Source organism: Lepidochelys kempii, chromosome 24 (assembly GCF_965140265.1).
Source record: "Lepidochelys kempii isolate rLepKem1 chromosome 24, rLepKem1.hap2, whole genome shotgun sequence".
Lineage (NCBI taxonomy): Eukaryota > Metazoa > Chordata > Testudines > Cheloniidae > Lepidochelys > Lepidochelys kempii.
In genome coordinates, this window is record NC_133279.1 from 3,505,746 (window position 1) to 3,521,794 (window position 16,049).

Genomic DNA, 16,049 nt, shown 5'->3' on the forward strand with positions numbered 1-16,049 from the left:
TGTGAATGGGGGGATCCCTGTGGCAGGCGGGGAAGGGGGGGCTGTGAATGGGGGGGATCCCTGTGGCAGGCGGGGAAGGGGGTCCCGGGGGAAGGGGGGGCTGTGAATGGGGGGGATCCCTGTGGCAGGCGGGGAAGGGGGTCCCGGGGGAAGGGGGGGGCTGTGAATGGGGGGTCCCTGTGGCAGGTGGGGAAGGGGGTCCCGGGGGAAGGGGGGGCTGTGAATGGGGGGGATCCCTGTGGCAGGCAGGGAAGGGGGTCCCGGGGGATGGGGGGGCTGTGAATGGGGGATCCCTGTGGCAGGCGGGGAAGGGGGGGCTGTGAATGGGGGGGATCCCTGTGGCAGGCGGGGAAGGGGGTCCCGGGGGAAGGGGGGGCTGTGAATGGGGGGGATCCCTGTGGCAGGCGGGGAAGGGACCCCGGGGGAAGGGGGGGCTGCTCAGCAGCAGGAGGAGGGATTAGCTGGGGGGGGGCAGGGATCCCAGGCAGCTCCCCTCCCTCCTCCCGCCGCAGCCTGAGCTGGCCCCAGCAGGGCAGGGGAAAAGGCTGCGGCTGCCCCCTCCTCCCTGCCCCCTGTCACCTTCCCTCCTTCCTCCCCTCCCCTCCCCTCCTGGGGTGGCCTCCCCCCCCCCCTTCCTTTTCCTCTGGGAGAGGGAGGGAGCCACGGGAGCCGGGGGGAGGCAGGGCTCCAGAGAGGAGGGGAGGCAGGGCTGGGAAAGGCTGGGGATTGAGAGCTGCAGCTAGGCCGCTCCCTGGGCAGGATCCCACCCCAGCAGCCCAGGGAGAAGGGGCTTTGGCCCCCAGGGGCCCGGATTCGCCCCCCCTGCCATTTCCAGGGGCTGGAGGAGCGCAGGAGCCGGGCAGCAAAGAGCCAGAGAGGGAGAAGGGGAAAGAGGAGAAAGGGGGTGGAGAACCCCCCTTCCCCCAGCTGGGATGCACAGAGACCAGCAAGCATAATTCAACCAGAAGGGGACAGGCTCTTTACTTGGGTTTCTCCCCCCCGCTTCCCTGCCACTTAATGCAGTGAGAGAAGGAAGAAAACAGGAGGCGGGAGGGAGAGATATACAGGGACCTTTCAAACCAGATTTGCCAGCAAGCTCCTAACAAGAATTGGTGCAGTGTTGTGGTTTGTTTTTTCCCTTTTTTCTTCTTCTTCTTCCCACTGAAAGACTCAGACAGAGGAAGAGAGAGAGGCAGAGAAGCGGATGAGGGAAGGGGAGGAAGAGAAATAAAGAAGGAAAGACTCTCCATTTCGTGGAGAGGGGGAGTTTGCAGGGAGTGATTCATTTTAGGCTGCAAGGAAAAGGATATTGGGGTTCAGAGGCAGAGTTCAAGAAAGGGGTCACTAGGCCTGGAAAGGTGGAAATTGGGGAGTCTTTTGAGGAACCAAACAAGAATTGCTATTTATTTTCAGGGAGCCTGTGGATTTTTTGCTTTCGGAAGCTGGGTTTGCATGAGCTGGTATTTTATCTTCTGGGTTTGTTCTGTTTTGTTTTGTTTTTAAGGAAGAAACCAATTTGTGTCAAGTTTTAAGAACCTTAAAATGCAGTTTGGGGGTTTAAAAAATTAGGAAATCTTTTTTATTTAATTTTTTTTAAGTGTTGAACTGGACTCAGAAATAGTGTACATATTATTGTATGATTTTTTATTGATTATTTATTTTTCAAAGATAGTAAGGAAAGACCGAGCTGTTACCCTAAAAGAAGTGCCAATTTGTTGGAGAATTTGAGCTTCTGGTATTTTTTTTTCTGCTACAATTTTTCAAGTATTAGGCGAGGGATTTTATTTTAATTTTTTTTTTTTTGGTCTCTGCCCTGCAAGCAGAAGAACAGCTGTTAAAACTGGATTATAAGGATGTTTTTTATCTGTGTTTTGCAGTTAAGACTTTAATATTTTGAAGAAAAACTGCTTTGTTTCCTTTTAATTTTCTTCGACAGCATCTGTAACCTTGAAAAGACTATTTTTGGGCGTAATATAAAGGCAAGTGCATTTTTTAGGTTTTTTTAGAAGAAAACAGGAGGGGAAAAATTAAAAAAAAGAAAAGGAAAAAAAAAGAGACCATGTTCCGACTCCAGCTCAAGATGGACCTGCAGCTTCCAGGATCTTGGTCTGTTTTCCTCTTCTGGAATTTTTTTTTTTCCGGGAGGGTGCGATTTTAAAATTATAAAAGCAGCAAAGAAAGCAGAGGACCCTGGATTTTTGGATCAGCGAAGGAGACGAGAAGAATCATGAGTGTGAGGCTTCCGCAGACTGCACTAGACAGGTATGTGTTTGTTGGGTTATTTATTTTTTTGTCCTCTTAATGCTCGTGATTGAATATCAAATTTAGTGATGCTACTTTGGGATTTTGGTTCATTTTTCTGGGCAGGGCTTGTTTTGAATTGAGGAAACTGGCTACTTTGCTAGTTTGAGTGTGATGCAAATGGGGGGAGTTGTTGGGGGCTACTAGTGGTGCTACACAAATTGTGTATGGGGTGTTTTTGTGTGTGTGTGTGTGTGTGAGAGAGAGAGAGAGAGAGAGAATTGGTATGTGGGTTGTGAGAATTTGCAGGCTGGGGAATGCCCTGTTTTGTTTGTCCACAGGAGGAATTGTGTGTGTGGTTTTTCTACATAAAAATGCTTTTAAATAATTTTATTCTCAGTGTGCGAGTTGCTCCCTGTCTGGGTCACCCCCCTCCCCCACTGATCCTCCAGCTTCCTCTGTTTCCATCCCTATGCAGACTGCAGTGGGCTGTGGCTGGGCCTAGTCTAGGATGGGCGTTATTACATGTATGGTACCCAGGTTCCTCTGCAGACTGTGTGGCCACTTGGTAAATTACCTAGATAAGCTCCCCTGGAAGAGGAAATTCCCTCCCCCTCTCATGCACCATGTCAGTACTTGATCCTGCAGTCCTCACGCAGGCAAGGCCCCCACTGGAAGTTAATGGGAGTCTTGACTGCAGATGTGACCCCTTTAGTGTGGTCTCTGGTGCCTGGAGTAAGGTTGTTGCAATCTGCCAAGTGATGTTGGAGAATGTGGATATGCCAGGCGGCAAGTGGGGTGTAGGCAGTGAGGTTAGTTGCTGCAGTGGGGTGGTGGTAATGGATTGGGACAGTGCCATGCTTGCTGGGGGCTGGGGAAGGCCATTGGATTGAAACAGAGGGGAGAGAAGTGCATGGGGGATTACTCCCCCACCTCTTCCCAAAACAAAAGTCCATGCAGAAAACACTGCACTGATTCTTTCCTGGAATGCAGTATTCTCCTTTCACTGCTGTCATTGGTTTAATATCCTCCCGTGTGGAAAGACATGAGATAAAGCCGGTATTTTAGTGCATTCTGCATGCCTGGGGTTCTATTTTTATTTATTTAGTTTTTTGGTCCTATCCCTTTCTGTGCTGCTCAGAGGATTTTTATCATCCACACACACTCAGATTTCTAAATGCCACCCAAGCAGGAGCTGATCCATGGAGTTTAATCTCTCACGTGTTTTCTATAAGTTAATAATAACGAATAATATGGTGCATTTTTAAAACTAACACTTTTCATCCTCTGAGGAACCCCACTGTGCTTTAGAAGTTGCAGGCTAGGCCTGCATGCTCTTCCTAGCAGGTGTACTGTTTACTACTGCAAGTAGTCTCACTCAGTAGCAAGCACTACTCCAGCTAGTTAAAGTCACGTCTACACTCAAGGTGCTACAGCTAAACTGCTGTCGTGTAGATGCTTCCTACAGGGCCAGAAGGGGTTTTCGGTCGATGTAGGTAACCTACCCCACCCGCCCCCGGTCGGTGGTAGCTAGGTCGACAGAAGAATTCTTCTGTCAATGTAGCCGCATCCACACTGGGGGTTAGATCTGCTTAACTGGGGCGGTCAGGAATGTGAACTTTCCGAATCCGTGACGGCCGTAGCTAGGTCGATCTAACTTCTAAGTGTAGACTAGACCCCAGGGTTTGGAGTGTTGGGAGATGGCTTCACTCTGAAATGCATCCACCCCTAGGGTGGAGGATGTCAACAGCCAATGGGGAGGGGCGAGGAACGAACCCCTTATTATGAAAAGTTCCACAGGACCTTTGCGGTACCTGCAGCGCCGTCCCTGCTAGGATTCGAAGTGGCTTGTATTTCGGCACGCTGTGGTACTGTGTCTCTGACACCTGCCTCTGGTAGCAACTGGCTTTGGGCTGGTAGCTTCAGTTTTCCCTGAGGAGTGTTGGCTGTGCAAACAGCAATGGTCTTTCTCTGTCCGTTCAATCTCAGCTACTCCCTGTATTAGAACAAATACAGATTTTGATTAGGTAGTTATTAAACCCTGATAAGTTAGGGCCTGGTGATTCATTTACTTAAAGATATTTCTCTTGCTCTCATTGCCACAGTAGTCAAGTTTCTGTAGGCAAATGAAATCACTGCCAGAGGTGAGGCCCCACCCCCAGGGTCAGGTAATACTGTGGGCAAGCCAGGGGGCTGGCTGGGGGTGCTAAGCTGAAAGTGTGAAGCACCTAAACCACCTGGAAATTAAAATCTTTCTTGGCCGCGGTGGGCCCTGAACTCTGTGTCTGCAGGATTTCAGCTGTCGTTGGAGCTTGTAGCCCTCCTGGTTATGACGATATAGCCTTACAGCCGCGGACCCAGGCAGGGCTGTCTGAGTCTGCACGCAGGCCACCCCCGGGCCTCTGCTGATGCTGGGAGCTTTCCGAAGGAGCTGTGTGATTGTCAGGAAAGCGGTAGGATGCAGAGCTGGGATTGGGACCCAGTGGGCAGCGGCCACACCCCCAAAAGTCCTGCTGACTTCGTGCGGCTGCTGAGGGGTGTGTGGGAGGCTGTGGGCTGCAGGAAAACACCCTGCAGCTGTTTATGGGGGAGAGGACAAAGGACCCCAAAATGGAGTAGAATAGTGGGAGCCTCCCTCTCCCTCAGTCCCCACCGGAGCCAAGATGCTGGGGGAGTCGGGGATCATAGAATCATAGAATATCAGGGTTGGAAGGGACCCCTGAAGGTCATCTAGTCCAACCCCCTGCTCGAAGCAGGACCAATTCCCAGTTAAATCATCCCAGCCAGGGCTTTGTCAAGCCTGACCTTAAAAACCTCTAAGGAAGGAGATTCTACCACCTCCCTAGGTAACGCATTCCAGTGTTTCACCACCCTCTTAGTGAAAAAGTTTTTCCTAATATCCAATCTAAACCTCCCCCACTGCAACTTGAGACCATTACTCCTCGTTCTGTCATCTGCTACCATTGAGAACAGTCTAGAGCCATCCTCTTTGGAACCCCCTTTCAGGTAGTTGAAAGCAGCTATCAAATCCCCCCTCATTCTTCTCTTCTGCAGGCTAAACAAGCCCAGCTCCCTCAGCCTCTCCTCATAAGTCATGTGTTCTAGACCCCTAATCATTTTTGTTGCCCTTCGCTGGACTCTCTCCAATTTATCCACATCCTTCTTGTATGGATGGTAGGAGAAAATAGTGGATACCTAGCAGACGCCATTCCAGTCCTTTTTACTTCTCCCTGATGGCTTCTGCACCCATATTCCAGTTTCCGCTGCTGCCCTTTGCTCCCTAGTCAGCAAGCTCTGACATCGGGGCATGCGTCGGGCTTCCTTTTTTTCCCCAACAGCAGAGGACCCAATGGCCAGAGGCTTCTGAGAGAAGAGCACGGACAGCACCCCGGTGGGAATCCCAAAACCCTTCCCAGTAGCTGTGGGTAGCAGGTGGTCTGAGGTTTTCACTCCAGGACACAGGAGGCTATCAGACATTCCTAGCATTTGTATCGGTCCCCGGGAAGGTTCATTTGTTTGGTTTGTCCCTGCTGATGTAACACGGGTTACATTCTTCCTCTGATCAAAAGAAGCTCAACCCAAGCCTCCGAGGCCCGCAGCGGTTTGAATCCTGGAAGAGACCCTGCTTATGTGATGGCCGACACACCAGGGATTGAATCCGGGGCCTCCAGAGCTGCTACAGCTTGAGCCAAAGAGTGACGGCGCTCTAGGAGGGGTTGTAACAGACTCCTGTCCCCTGTGGATCAGGCACAGGGTTGCAGGTTGGAGACAACTCTATTTAGCTACCTGGGCGCACCATAGTTTGCTCTGTAGGACTCTCTATCCAGGACCATAAAAACCTCTGTGCTGTCTGCTGAGCAGGGGATGTTGCAGACCTTGTTAATGTCTCTTCTTCCAGTTGCGTGGCAGCCTGGAGGCTGCTGGGCTTCCACCCTCCGTCCCGCAAGCGGCTCCGGTTCCAGTTCTGCGCAGCTGACATGAAAAGTGCAATGTCAGTGTAGCACCCAAGGGCGGAGCGCCTACTGAAGTGAGCGAGTGGAGACGCCCCTCTAGCTCAGCTGGATGGCCACCTGCCTAAGAAGCCGTTTTCTAGTCCTTCCTCCGGCATCTCCTGCCTGCGCTGGGATAGCAAGCGCCTTGCTGGTGGTTGTTTGTACTACTCTTGTGCTTGGGAGCCCTAGGTGTGGACCAGGACCCCAGTGTGCTAGGCGCTGTACAAACAGAACATTTACAGGTGTGTGTTGTGCCTAGCTGGGGCGCACAGGGGCACAGTGTGCCTAGGGAGTTAAAGGAGAGTGATTACAAAGAGGCTGCCTGTTTCTCATACTGGGTCAGACCAATGGTCCATCTAGCCTTGTAGCCTGTCTTTCCAACAGCGGCCAATGCCAGGTGCTTCAGACGGAGTGAACAGAACCCGCAATCATTGAGTGATTCATCCCCTGTCAACAACTCCCAGCAAACAGAGGCTAGGGACACTCAGAGGACGGTGTGGCATCCCTGCCCATCCTGGCTAATGGCCCATCCTTCTCAGTGCCAGTAGGGCACTGGTGGCGAGGGGGGCGTGATGCCTTCTGTGCCCTGCAGGTGTGGGCTGGTGCGGGTGGCAAGCGAGGCATTGGTAGCGCGGGTGTCTGGGGTAAGCCTTCTCCCTTGGAGCCCGGGGTGGCCGTATCACGTGATAATTCTGAGCCCTTGCACAGTTTCTCGTCCAGGGATCTCAAAGCACTTTTCAAAGGTCGGTTTGGGTTAACAATCCTTGGGTGGTGGTGATCAGAGAAATGAGGAAACCCCTTGGCTCCACGCCATATAGTGAGGCTCACAAACAGAACCCAGCTAGAAACAGAAACCTTGAGCCTTAGTCGCTCGTTCACACTCCTTCTTTGAACTGGAAGTAGAACCCAGGAGTCCTGAGCTGGGACTCGAACCCAGGAGTCCTGTGAAAACCGCTAGGTAATGCTGCCTTGAGACTGGAGTTCGTGTTGTAGAGTTACAAAATATACTACCCTAAACAGGGAAGGGAAAGTGCAGCCAAAAATAGAAAGGAGAAATAACAAGGTTTATTCCTCTGCTGTTCGAATACCTTTTGCTTGTCACGTAACTGGAGCTTGTCAGGAACCTTTATGCCCCGATGAGTTTGCAATTTCTCCGCATCTCAGTTGGGGAGGTATAGGGCTGAAATGCAGCTGTACTGTGTGGCCATGGTGATGGGCTGTTAGTCGGAGGAGGGAAGGATTTCTGCCCTTTTATCCTCTGCAGGTTTCAGTTCCTCGCAAGCTAATGAAAGCAAAATAATCGGCTGCAATGTCCGCAAAGCGCTCTGCAATTTTACTAGTTAAATCTCCACAGGAAGCGGCCCACTTCTGCTCCAGCGCAGCAAATCAGATTAACTGTCTGTACCAGACAAGTGTTGGAGGGGGTGGCTCAGCAAGCTACGCATCCGTCTCCATGGAATCATGGGTTCAAATCCGTGCCTGGGTCCTCTCAGCTCTTCATCCTTACAAGGTCGAGGAATTCAGCTCCCCGCTGGCTATAGCATAGGAGACGTTAATAAAACTAGATCTGGACTCTTTCCCCCACACGCCCAGGTGTTAGTGCGTGACAGAGGGATGCAAAGGTGATTCTTTTGTAGGAGAATGGGATTGGTCCTGCCCACTGCCTCTGTCGTGCTCTCTACCAGTGAATTGCTGTCCTCCACCCCAGAGGTGGCTGCATTTTGTTGCTAGATTTTGGTACATACAGGTATTGGTGCTGTGCTGAGCTGGCAAAGCCCTGCTCAGAATCTCATTAAAGACCAGGAAAGAATAATTGCATGTGTGTGAATTTGATCAGGAATCCCAGCAGCAGGGCTATTGGAATGGGATGGTATTTCAGGTTTGGATAGGTCAGTGAGGCTTTATCGGGACCAGAGAGGCCTGCTCAGTGGAAGACAAAGGCCCTATTATGGGCTTTGCTTGCTAAATAACCTTTCTGGTGGCAGGTAGTTCCTTTGTTTGGCCTCTGATTTGGGCCCTCTATTCTGTACTCTGCAGAACCTTTTACCTTTTAAATACGTGTAAGTTTCTGTTTCTTCTCCAGGCCACAGTTAGTACTGGGATGATGATATTACCCTAAAAAGAAAAGGAGTACTTGTGGCACCTTAGAGACTAACCAAAAAGTGAGCTGTAGCTCACGAAAGCTCATGCTCAAATAAATTGGTTAGTCTCTAAGGTGCCACAAGTCCTCCTTTTCTTTTTGCGAATACAGACTAACACGGCTGTTACTCTGAAACCTGATATTACCCTAGCGATTATATAGTGCAGTTCATCAGCAGATCTCAAAGCACTTTACAAATGTCAGTATCGCCATCCTCATTTAACAGCTGGGGAAACCGAGGCACAGAGAGAGGACGTGACTTGCCCAAGGTCACCCAGCAGGCCACTGGCAGAGTCTGGAACAGACCCAGGTCTCCTGGATCCTGAGCCAGGGCTCAGTCCCCTAGGCCACACTGCCGCTCCATCAGCAAAGTTGTATTTCTCCCCTACGGATCATCTTATTTCTCTCTCCTGGTGTGGCCTAGTGATCTGAGTGCTGCTTGCATCAAATCCCATCTCTAACGTGGTGGCACATGTGCCTCTCCATGCCTTGGTTTTGGGGATATCGATGCCTCGCAGCAGGGTCATGGGGACCAGTTGGTAAAGGTCCTTGGATGGAAAGTGGCAGAGTTTGATGCCCTGGGCCTGGGAATTTCCTTGCCTGTCATGGTTTCAATACCAACTTCCTACAATAGGCATGAGGCTTCAGCCAGGGTACGAAATAAATCCGGCTCTGCAGCCATATTTAGTGCCTCCGAGGTTGAAGCTATGCATTACATGGTTATTCTTGTCCTTTGGGTCTAATGGCAGAGACATGGGCCCTAAGTCTTGGTGGTCTGTTTTTTATTTTACTCCTGTTGGCTTTAATGCACTGGGTCAGAATAGACCAGAGTTTGTTCCTGCTGCAGCTGATTGGAGTGCCAGCTTCCGGACCCTGGCATGCACAGTAGGGAGGACCCCGTATTGGCAGCCCGTTAGAATGAGCCTTCTGTCTCAGCACATTGTGCCCGAAAAATGAAATAACTTCTGTGAGTAACTGAGGGACAGAGGCAGATTGTTCACGGCATGGCATGGAGAGATGCTTGGGATATCAAATTGCAGTGAGCAGTTTCCCTGTTCTGCTGGCGTTGGCCTCGCGTCACCCGCTGGAATCCCTAGTTAGCCGGCTCTTTATCGTCTGTGTTACAGTCCCGCTTCTGGGCGACGGCCACATGGATGTGACATTGGCACAGCATTGTCTTGTAAGAATGAGCCTGCTTCATTCATACCAGCAAGCTCTAGCGTGGAAGCTGTTCCCTCTCGGCGTGCTTTCTGCAGAGAACAAGGTTTCCTTTCCCCCTTCTTGTGGAAGAAGCTGGGACGGGGCATTGTAAATATGGCCTTAGAAGACTTGACACTCACTTGAACAGCTCCTCAGCTCTGTTTGTTGAAGTGGCTGGATTCTGTGATGTTGCGCCAACTGGGAAGATCTCTTGCAGGCCTGAACTTCCATCCAGGCCTGCCTGAGGACCTGATCTGGACACTTCGAATGTGCCCATCACAGTGGAATCTAGGCACCATCAACTCTGACTATGTCAACACATGCCACTGCATCCACTCTTGGCTTTGGTTGGAAAACCTTGCCTTCATAGCCTAGAAGATGCAAGTAGAAATGTACCAACAGGGCAGCTGTTGATTATTCTGCAGTTGGAATGTGGCATTTTTCACAGCAGGTGTACAGTTGATACTGGGGAACACACCGCCCAGTTACCCCGATCCAGCAGTCCACTGGAGATCTCCTGTAAAAAGTACACACCTCTTTAACCCCTGGGCCATGTGCCCTGTCAGAGGTGGGAATGGAACCCAGGAGACCTGAGTTCTATCCAAGTTTGCTGTTGGTGGTTACTGGGCTATGGGGACTTTAACCTCTGGGTGGCTGATCTGACTGTAGCCCAGGTGAGTGGTGAACAAAAGCTGTGGTGATCTGATGGCTGGTTAGCAGCCCCCTGTGCGGAATGTTTGGTGGGTCTCTGCCTCCTTCCCAGTATCCACACAAGCCCATCACTACGCTGGCAGTAACTGGGCATCCTTGTTGAAAACCTCCACAAGGGTGAGTGAACTACATGCAGGAGGGAGTCCAGTCTCAGGAGTCTTTCCAGGTTGGGGTTGAGGCACGCGGGGAGGGAGGATAGGACTGGTTTGCGGATAAATAGAGAGAGAGAGAGAGAGCATTTCTGCCTCCAGATCGGTCGTTCTGGCCACTTTTATCAGCCCTAAATTCTCACTCTTCAAAATAAACAAACCAGACAGATGCTGGTTGCATTCTCCTGCTGCAAGGTTCTTGTTTCCATGCTGAGAGAGAGTGTGTGGGTGGTGGTGGGGATGGACTGGGGATGGAGGGCAGGTATTTGCTGGGAAAAAAACACTTTCTTCATGTAAATTTCTAATAAACCGAAAAAACCATCCGGAAGACTAAAAATAAATAGGGTATGTCTACACTGTGGAGACGATAGCCCCGTCTTGCAGATACAGCTTATGCTGACAGAAGTTGGTTTCCTGACAGTGTAGGAACATCCCCTTTGCTCTGTCTAATTTTTAGGCGTGTGAGGCTGTTGGTTAAGGCACCTGTCCAATCTGGCCTTGAGGCGAGGATTACTTCCTGATTTTTCTCTCTATTGCAGTCAGCTCATGCCCTGAAGCATGAGACATGGTTACTCTTAACTTGTGCTGTATAAGTGCAAATACTGGGCTTAACATTTTCTAGCCCTTTTTGTTTTTAATAGCCAGATTGTCCTCCGCTGCTTTTATCTAAGCCCTTGTCTTGTCTACATGGTGGAAGCTGACTGGCCTCTCTATTCCAGAACAGCTCTCTCTGTGGACACACTGTTCCAGAGTGAAAGTGACTTTTATTCCAGAATAAGTGTGTCCACACAGAGAGTGGCTCCAGAACAGCTAAATTATACTGGAATTATGATGGTTTATTTCCCTGTGTAGATGAGGCTTGAGGCACCAATCACCACAGTATCTGTGTCAGTGCATCTGCAACTTGGTCTCAGCTGGTCTCTTTTAACACGGGCATTGTAGCAGTGTGGTGTGAACCTGCTCCCATTACCACACTGTCCTGTGGAAACTGATACCCAACTGTGTCTTTGTGCAGTGGAGGACCCAGCAAATAATTGCACTGGCATCTTTGAGGTGGAGAGTGAATGGGGGTGGGGGTTGATGGCTCTTCTGTGTCGTTTCTGGAAAGTTATAGGGTCGTACCCCTGCTTTAGGGCTTGACCCTGAGGTGTGCTGTTCCTCTAAAGGGAGTTGCTTCCTTATAGAATTAATATTCCTGGGCCATGGAGTGTAATACGCGATTATGCTCGTGATAAAAGGAGGAGCATTGGTTTGGGGTCGTGGCGTCAGTTTGGAGTCATGGCATCTTATTTTTGAATAGGCCTTCCCTGTTTTAAATGCAGAGCACATCGGTAACCAGCGAGAGAGGGCCTGGCTGAACTGAATCAACACGGCTTTTTAATAGCAGTGGCCTACATCTGCTGAGGTCCCTTCCAGCCCTACATTGCGATGATTCCCTCAAGATGTCATCTAGTCCAGCCACCTGCTCTGAGGAAGGACCAAGTAAACCTAGGCCAGCCCTAAAAGGGGTTTCCTTCTCTTAAAAACCTCCAATGATGGAGATTCCACAGCCTGCCTTGGAAGCCTGCTTCAGAGCTTAACCACTCTTAGGGCTAGAAAAATTTTCTTAATGTTTAACCAACATCTCCCTTGTTGCAGATTAAGCCCTCTACTTCTTGTCCTACCTCCAGTAGCCATGGAGAGCCATTGATCACTGTCCTCTCTATCACAGCCCTTAACATATTTGAAGACTTTCAGGTCCCCCTTCAGTCTTCTTTTCTCAAGACTAAACATGCCAGTTTTTTTTAACCTTTCCATATAAAAGGTTTAGAAAACGTGACCTATCATTTTTGCTGCTCTCCTCCAGACTGTCTCCAGTTTGTCCACATCTTTCCTAAAGTGTGACACTTAGAACTGGATGCAATACTCCAACGGAGGTCTCATCGGCACCTAGTAGAAAAGGACAGTGACCTCCTGAGTCTTACATACAGCACTCCTGTTAATTAGGCTTTTTGCAGCTGCATCACACTGTTGATTCATATTCAGTTTGTGATCTGCTGTAACTCTGGATCATTTTTTTTTTTTTTAAGCATTACTACTCTCTGGCCAGACGTTCCCCCTTTTGCAGTCATACATTTGATTTTTTTCCTTCTTAAGTGTAGTACTTTGCACTTGTCTTTATTGAATTTCATGTGTTTGTGAGGGGGAATAATACACACACACACACACAAAATCTCCCAAGGCCTGTTTTGCCACTGCCCTGCACTATGTGTAGTCTTTTCCACCAGGGCAAAGTAGGTGTGAAATGCTACAGCTCTGTAATTGACCCCACACAATGCAGGGTGATGGAAAGTTGGACCCTACCATTAGAGGTGGTGTGATGGAATTGGTGGTGTTTAACTCATTCTTACTATAAACCCTGGGCTTATCATTTCACCATCAGATACAGAAGCTGGGGTGAAACTAGGTAAACTTTCCACTCCATTTTTTGTCAAAGAGCTGATACTGCCAATTTCGAGGCAGACTTGTCTAGTGGTTAGAACAGAGGGCTGGGAGCCCGGGCTCCTGGCTGTTAGAGCTATGGACAATACAAAGGAGTTTTTAAAGTATATTAGGAACAAAAGAAATCCTAGGAGTAGTGTAGGCCCATTACCAGGTGGAGATGGTAAAATTGTTTGATGATGACTCAGAAACATTCAGGAAATATTCCTGTTTCATAATTGGAAAGATGCGGGATGATAAAATTGTATTGCATGAGGGATGACTAAGCTCTTTCCGGTCCATTAGTAACCAAGGGGGATGTTGAACAACATTTCAAATCAGCAGGCTGGGATCACTTGCACCCAAGAGTCCTTAAAGAGCTGGTTGTGAAGATCTCTGCGCCCCTGATGTTAATTTTTAATCAATTGTGGAATGCCAGGGAAATTCCAGAAGACTGGAAAAGGACCTTCTCAGGGAGAAAGTCCTGCGTACTAAAGGGTTCTTTAGTCCAGTGGAGAAAGGCAGAACAAAAACCAACAGTTGGCAGCTGAGGCCAGACAAATTCCAATTAGAAATAAGGCACACATTTTGAACATGGAGGGTGAGCGACCATTGGAACAAACTGCCAAGGGAGGTGGTGGATTCTTAGTCTCTTGATGTCTTCATATCAAGACTGGATGCCTTTCTGGAAGAGATGCTTTAGCCAAACACAGCTGTTGGGCTCAAGACACGAGTAACTGGGTAGAGTTTAAGGGCCTGTGATATATATATCAGCTTGGAAGGATTCGATTTTTATCAGTAAATGTCGATTTCACCGTGCGCGCACGCACAGGCTGATGAAAAGATATTTCTGTCCATAATTTAAATTTACAGCGAGGCACAGTAAGAAAAATGCTCCTTGAGACACAATTAGGGTTTAATTTAAGGATATTGGCTTTGTGTATTTTGACATGATGTTGACAGTTTGTGTTTTAATGGTTATAAAGCTTTAATTTTTTGAATCTCCGCATCTACTGTCATTAAATAGTTCTCTGACCTCCCCCCACAATTTCCTGCAACTGTGAACATTTAAAATTGATAAAAAAAATGCTTTAAAATAACCATCTATATTATCTATTGAAATTATTTAAAAAAAAACAACAACCGCATTCTGCCACGCCAGGATATATGGGAGGACAGGCTAGATGATGTAAGACAAGGGTTCTCACAACAAATTTTTTGGTGGCCTCAGAGTGCGGCCACCAACTCTGGCTGGTGGCTGTGCTGACAATTTTTCGTAAATTATTTAATTAACTTTAGGAAAAACAAATAAATACGCACATATACACGTCCAAATCATTGTAATTTATTTATGTAGGGTTTTTTCAGACTCAAGAATAAAAATAATTTGCAGTTGCCTCTATTCTTTACTGGACATAAACAGAATAGATACACAAATAAGGTGCTTCACTTGTTCTTGTCTTTTTGTTGTTGTTTCTTTTGCTTTTTTGGTTGCACTTTCCCCCACACCCACCATGCCTTGCTAGCTGGTAACTCTTCTGCTGTGAAAAGTGATATTTGTATGTTTGTTAATATCACTTTTCACAGAAGACTTACTCAGCCCTGGCAAGCCCTGGGACAAATGAAGCCGTGGATGGGGAGTTGGGCAGGGAGGCAGTGGGGCTCCGGGACAATGGGGTGAGGGGAGGGGGTGGTGAGCCTGGAGCTGGAGGCTGAACCAGAGCTTGCCACTGCATGGACAGAGCCCAAAGCCCCATGATTGAAGCCTGCCTCCCCTATGCCCGGGAAAGCGGGGAATTCACCAGCTGCCTGCACCTCCAGTGTTTGTGTATCCAGAGGGAAGCAGGGCCCAACTGCTGCTGGGGGAAGGGCCACTGCTTTGCGTCCCCCTGCCCCCATCACAGCCCAGGAGGCTGTGGCCGCAAGAAAAAACCCTGGTGGCCACATTTGAGAAACACCGAAAGGGTCCCTTCTGGCCTATGAATGGGAAACTACTACCATCTCTGCTACTGCTTCATTGTGTGACTTGAGGCAAGTCATGTCAAAGATCCGTGCCTCAGTTTCCCCCACCTAGAGATGAAAAATTCCTTAGTACCAACAAGGAAATATATGCAACAAGTCGCTCTGTGTGGAATAAGAACATCCACTGAGAGTGGTACTGTCACCTCCTTGCATAAGTGCTGGAACTAAGGGTGCGGGGAGTGCTGCCCGCACCCCCTGGCTTGAAGTGGTTTCCATTATATACAGGGTTTACAGTTTGGTTCCAGCACCTCTGCTTCCTTGCCATAGGCTGCTGTGTCACTGTTGCATTTTCCAGTGTAATTTAGACTGTGAATTTCTTTGGGGTAAAGGCCGTATTGTTCTGAGTGGCCTGTAAAAGCCTCATGCATGCTAATGGCACCATAAAGATCCTAATTCTTCACCCGCTTTTTGTAAAATGCTCTGAAATCCTGCTGAAAGGTGTTAACATGGTGGGGATAAATATTGCTGTAAGTTTGTTCATCTCTTTCCTGGGCCTAGACATAGTCTCTCTTAAACATAAATAAATCGAGGCATCTCTCTCTCTTTCTAGTTCCATTTTTAGTTTTCAAATAGTGAAGTATCAGTGATTGGACTGGAAGGTTTAGATTCCTTCAGACTTCATAGTGCGCTCGTCTGGTATGGATGCTTCACGCTGAAATACAGGGCCATGCAAGTAACTTAAATGAATGCAGGGTTTGTGTGAGCAGACCCCCTCTGCCCAAACAGATCCCCCTTGACTTCAGTTCTGCCCTCATGGGTCAGGTTCTAGGAGCAAGCGGGGAGGGGTGTAACTGCAAAGTTGACAGCTGCTGTTGCTCAACCTTAACTGTGTCCCCTTGTGCGTATCTATTACAAAATTGGCTGGAGCTAGGTGACGGTTGCAGTAGGAATGAAAAGTCCCACCATTCGCTGAGCTGCATCCATTGTCATGGGCATACATGTCTTAGTATCCTCGTAGAGTCTGCCAGGTGCTAGTATTGTCCTTTGTCGACAATAAACCTGGCCTGGTGCCTTCATCCCTTAACAGATCTTGTGGTCATTGGGTGATTCGCTCGAGGTCTGGCTGTCTGCACAGAGCTGGGGCAGCACATAGGGAGAACACACACAGCCAAACATCTAACCCCAGCTGTAATG

The 16,049-nt window shown here is 48.9% G+C and overlaps 1 protein-coding gene across 5 annotated transcripts in view; it reads left to right on the forward strand.

The window, feature by feature from the left end:
• Nucleotides 1-506: 506 nt before the first annotated feature.
• Nucleotides 507-16,049, forward strand: part of ARHGEF11 (Rho guanine nucleotide exchange factor 11) — an 85,752-nt gene continuing 70,209 nt past the window's right edge. For all 5 annotated transcript variants that reach the window (XM_073323600.1, XM_073323609.1, XM_073323610.1 and 2 more), the window contains exon 1: nt 507-2,262. In XM_073323600.1, coding sequence (XP_073179701.1) covers nt 2,228-2,262 — 35 coding nt within the window. In that variant the 5' untranslated portion in view covers nt 507-2,227. The remainder of the gene's footprint in view (nt 2,263-16,049) is intronic.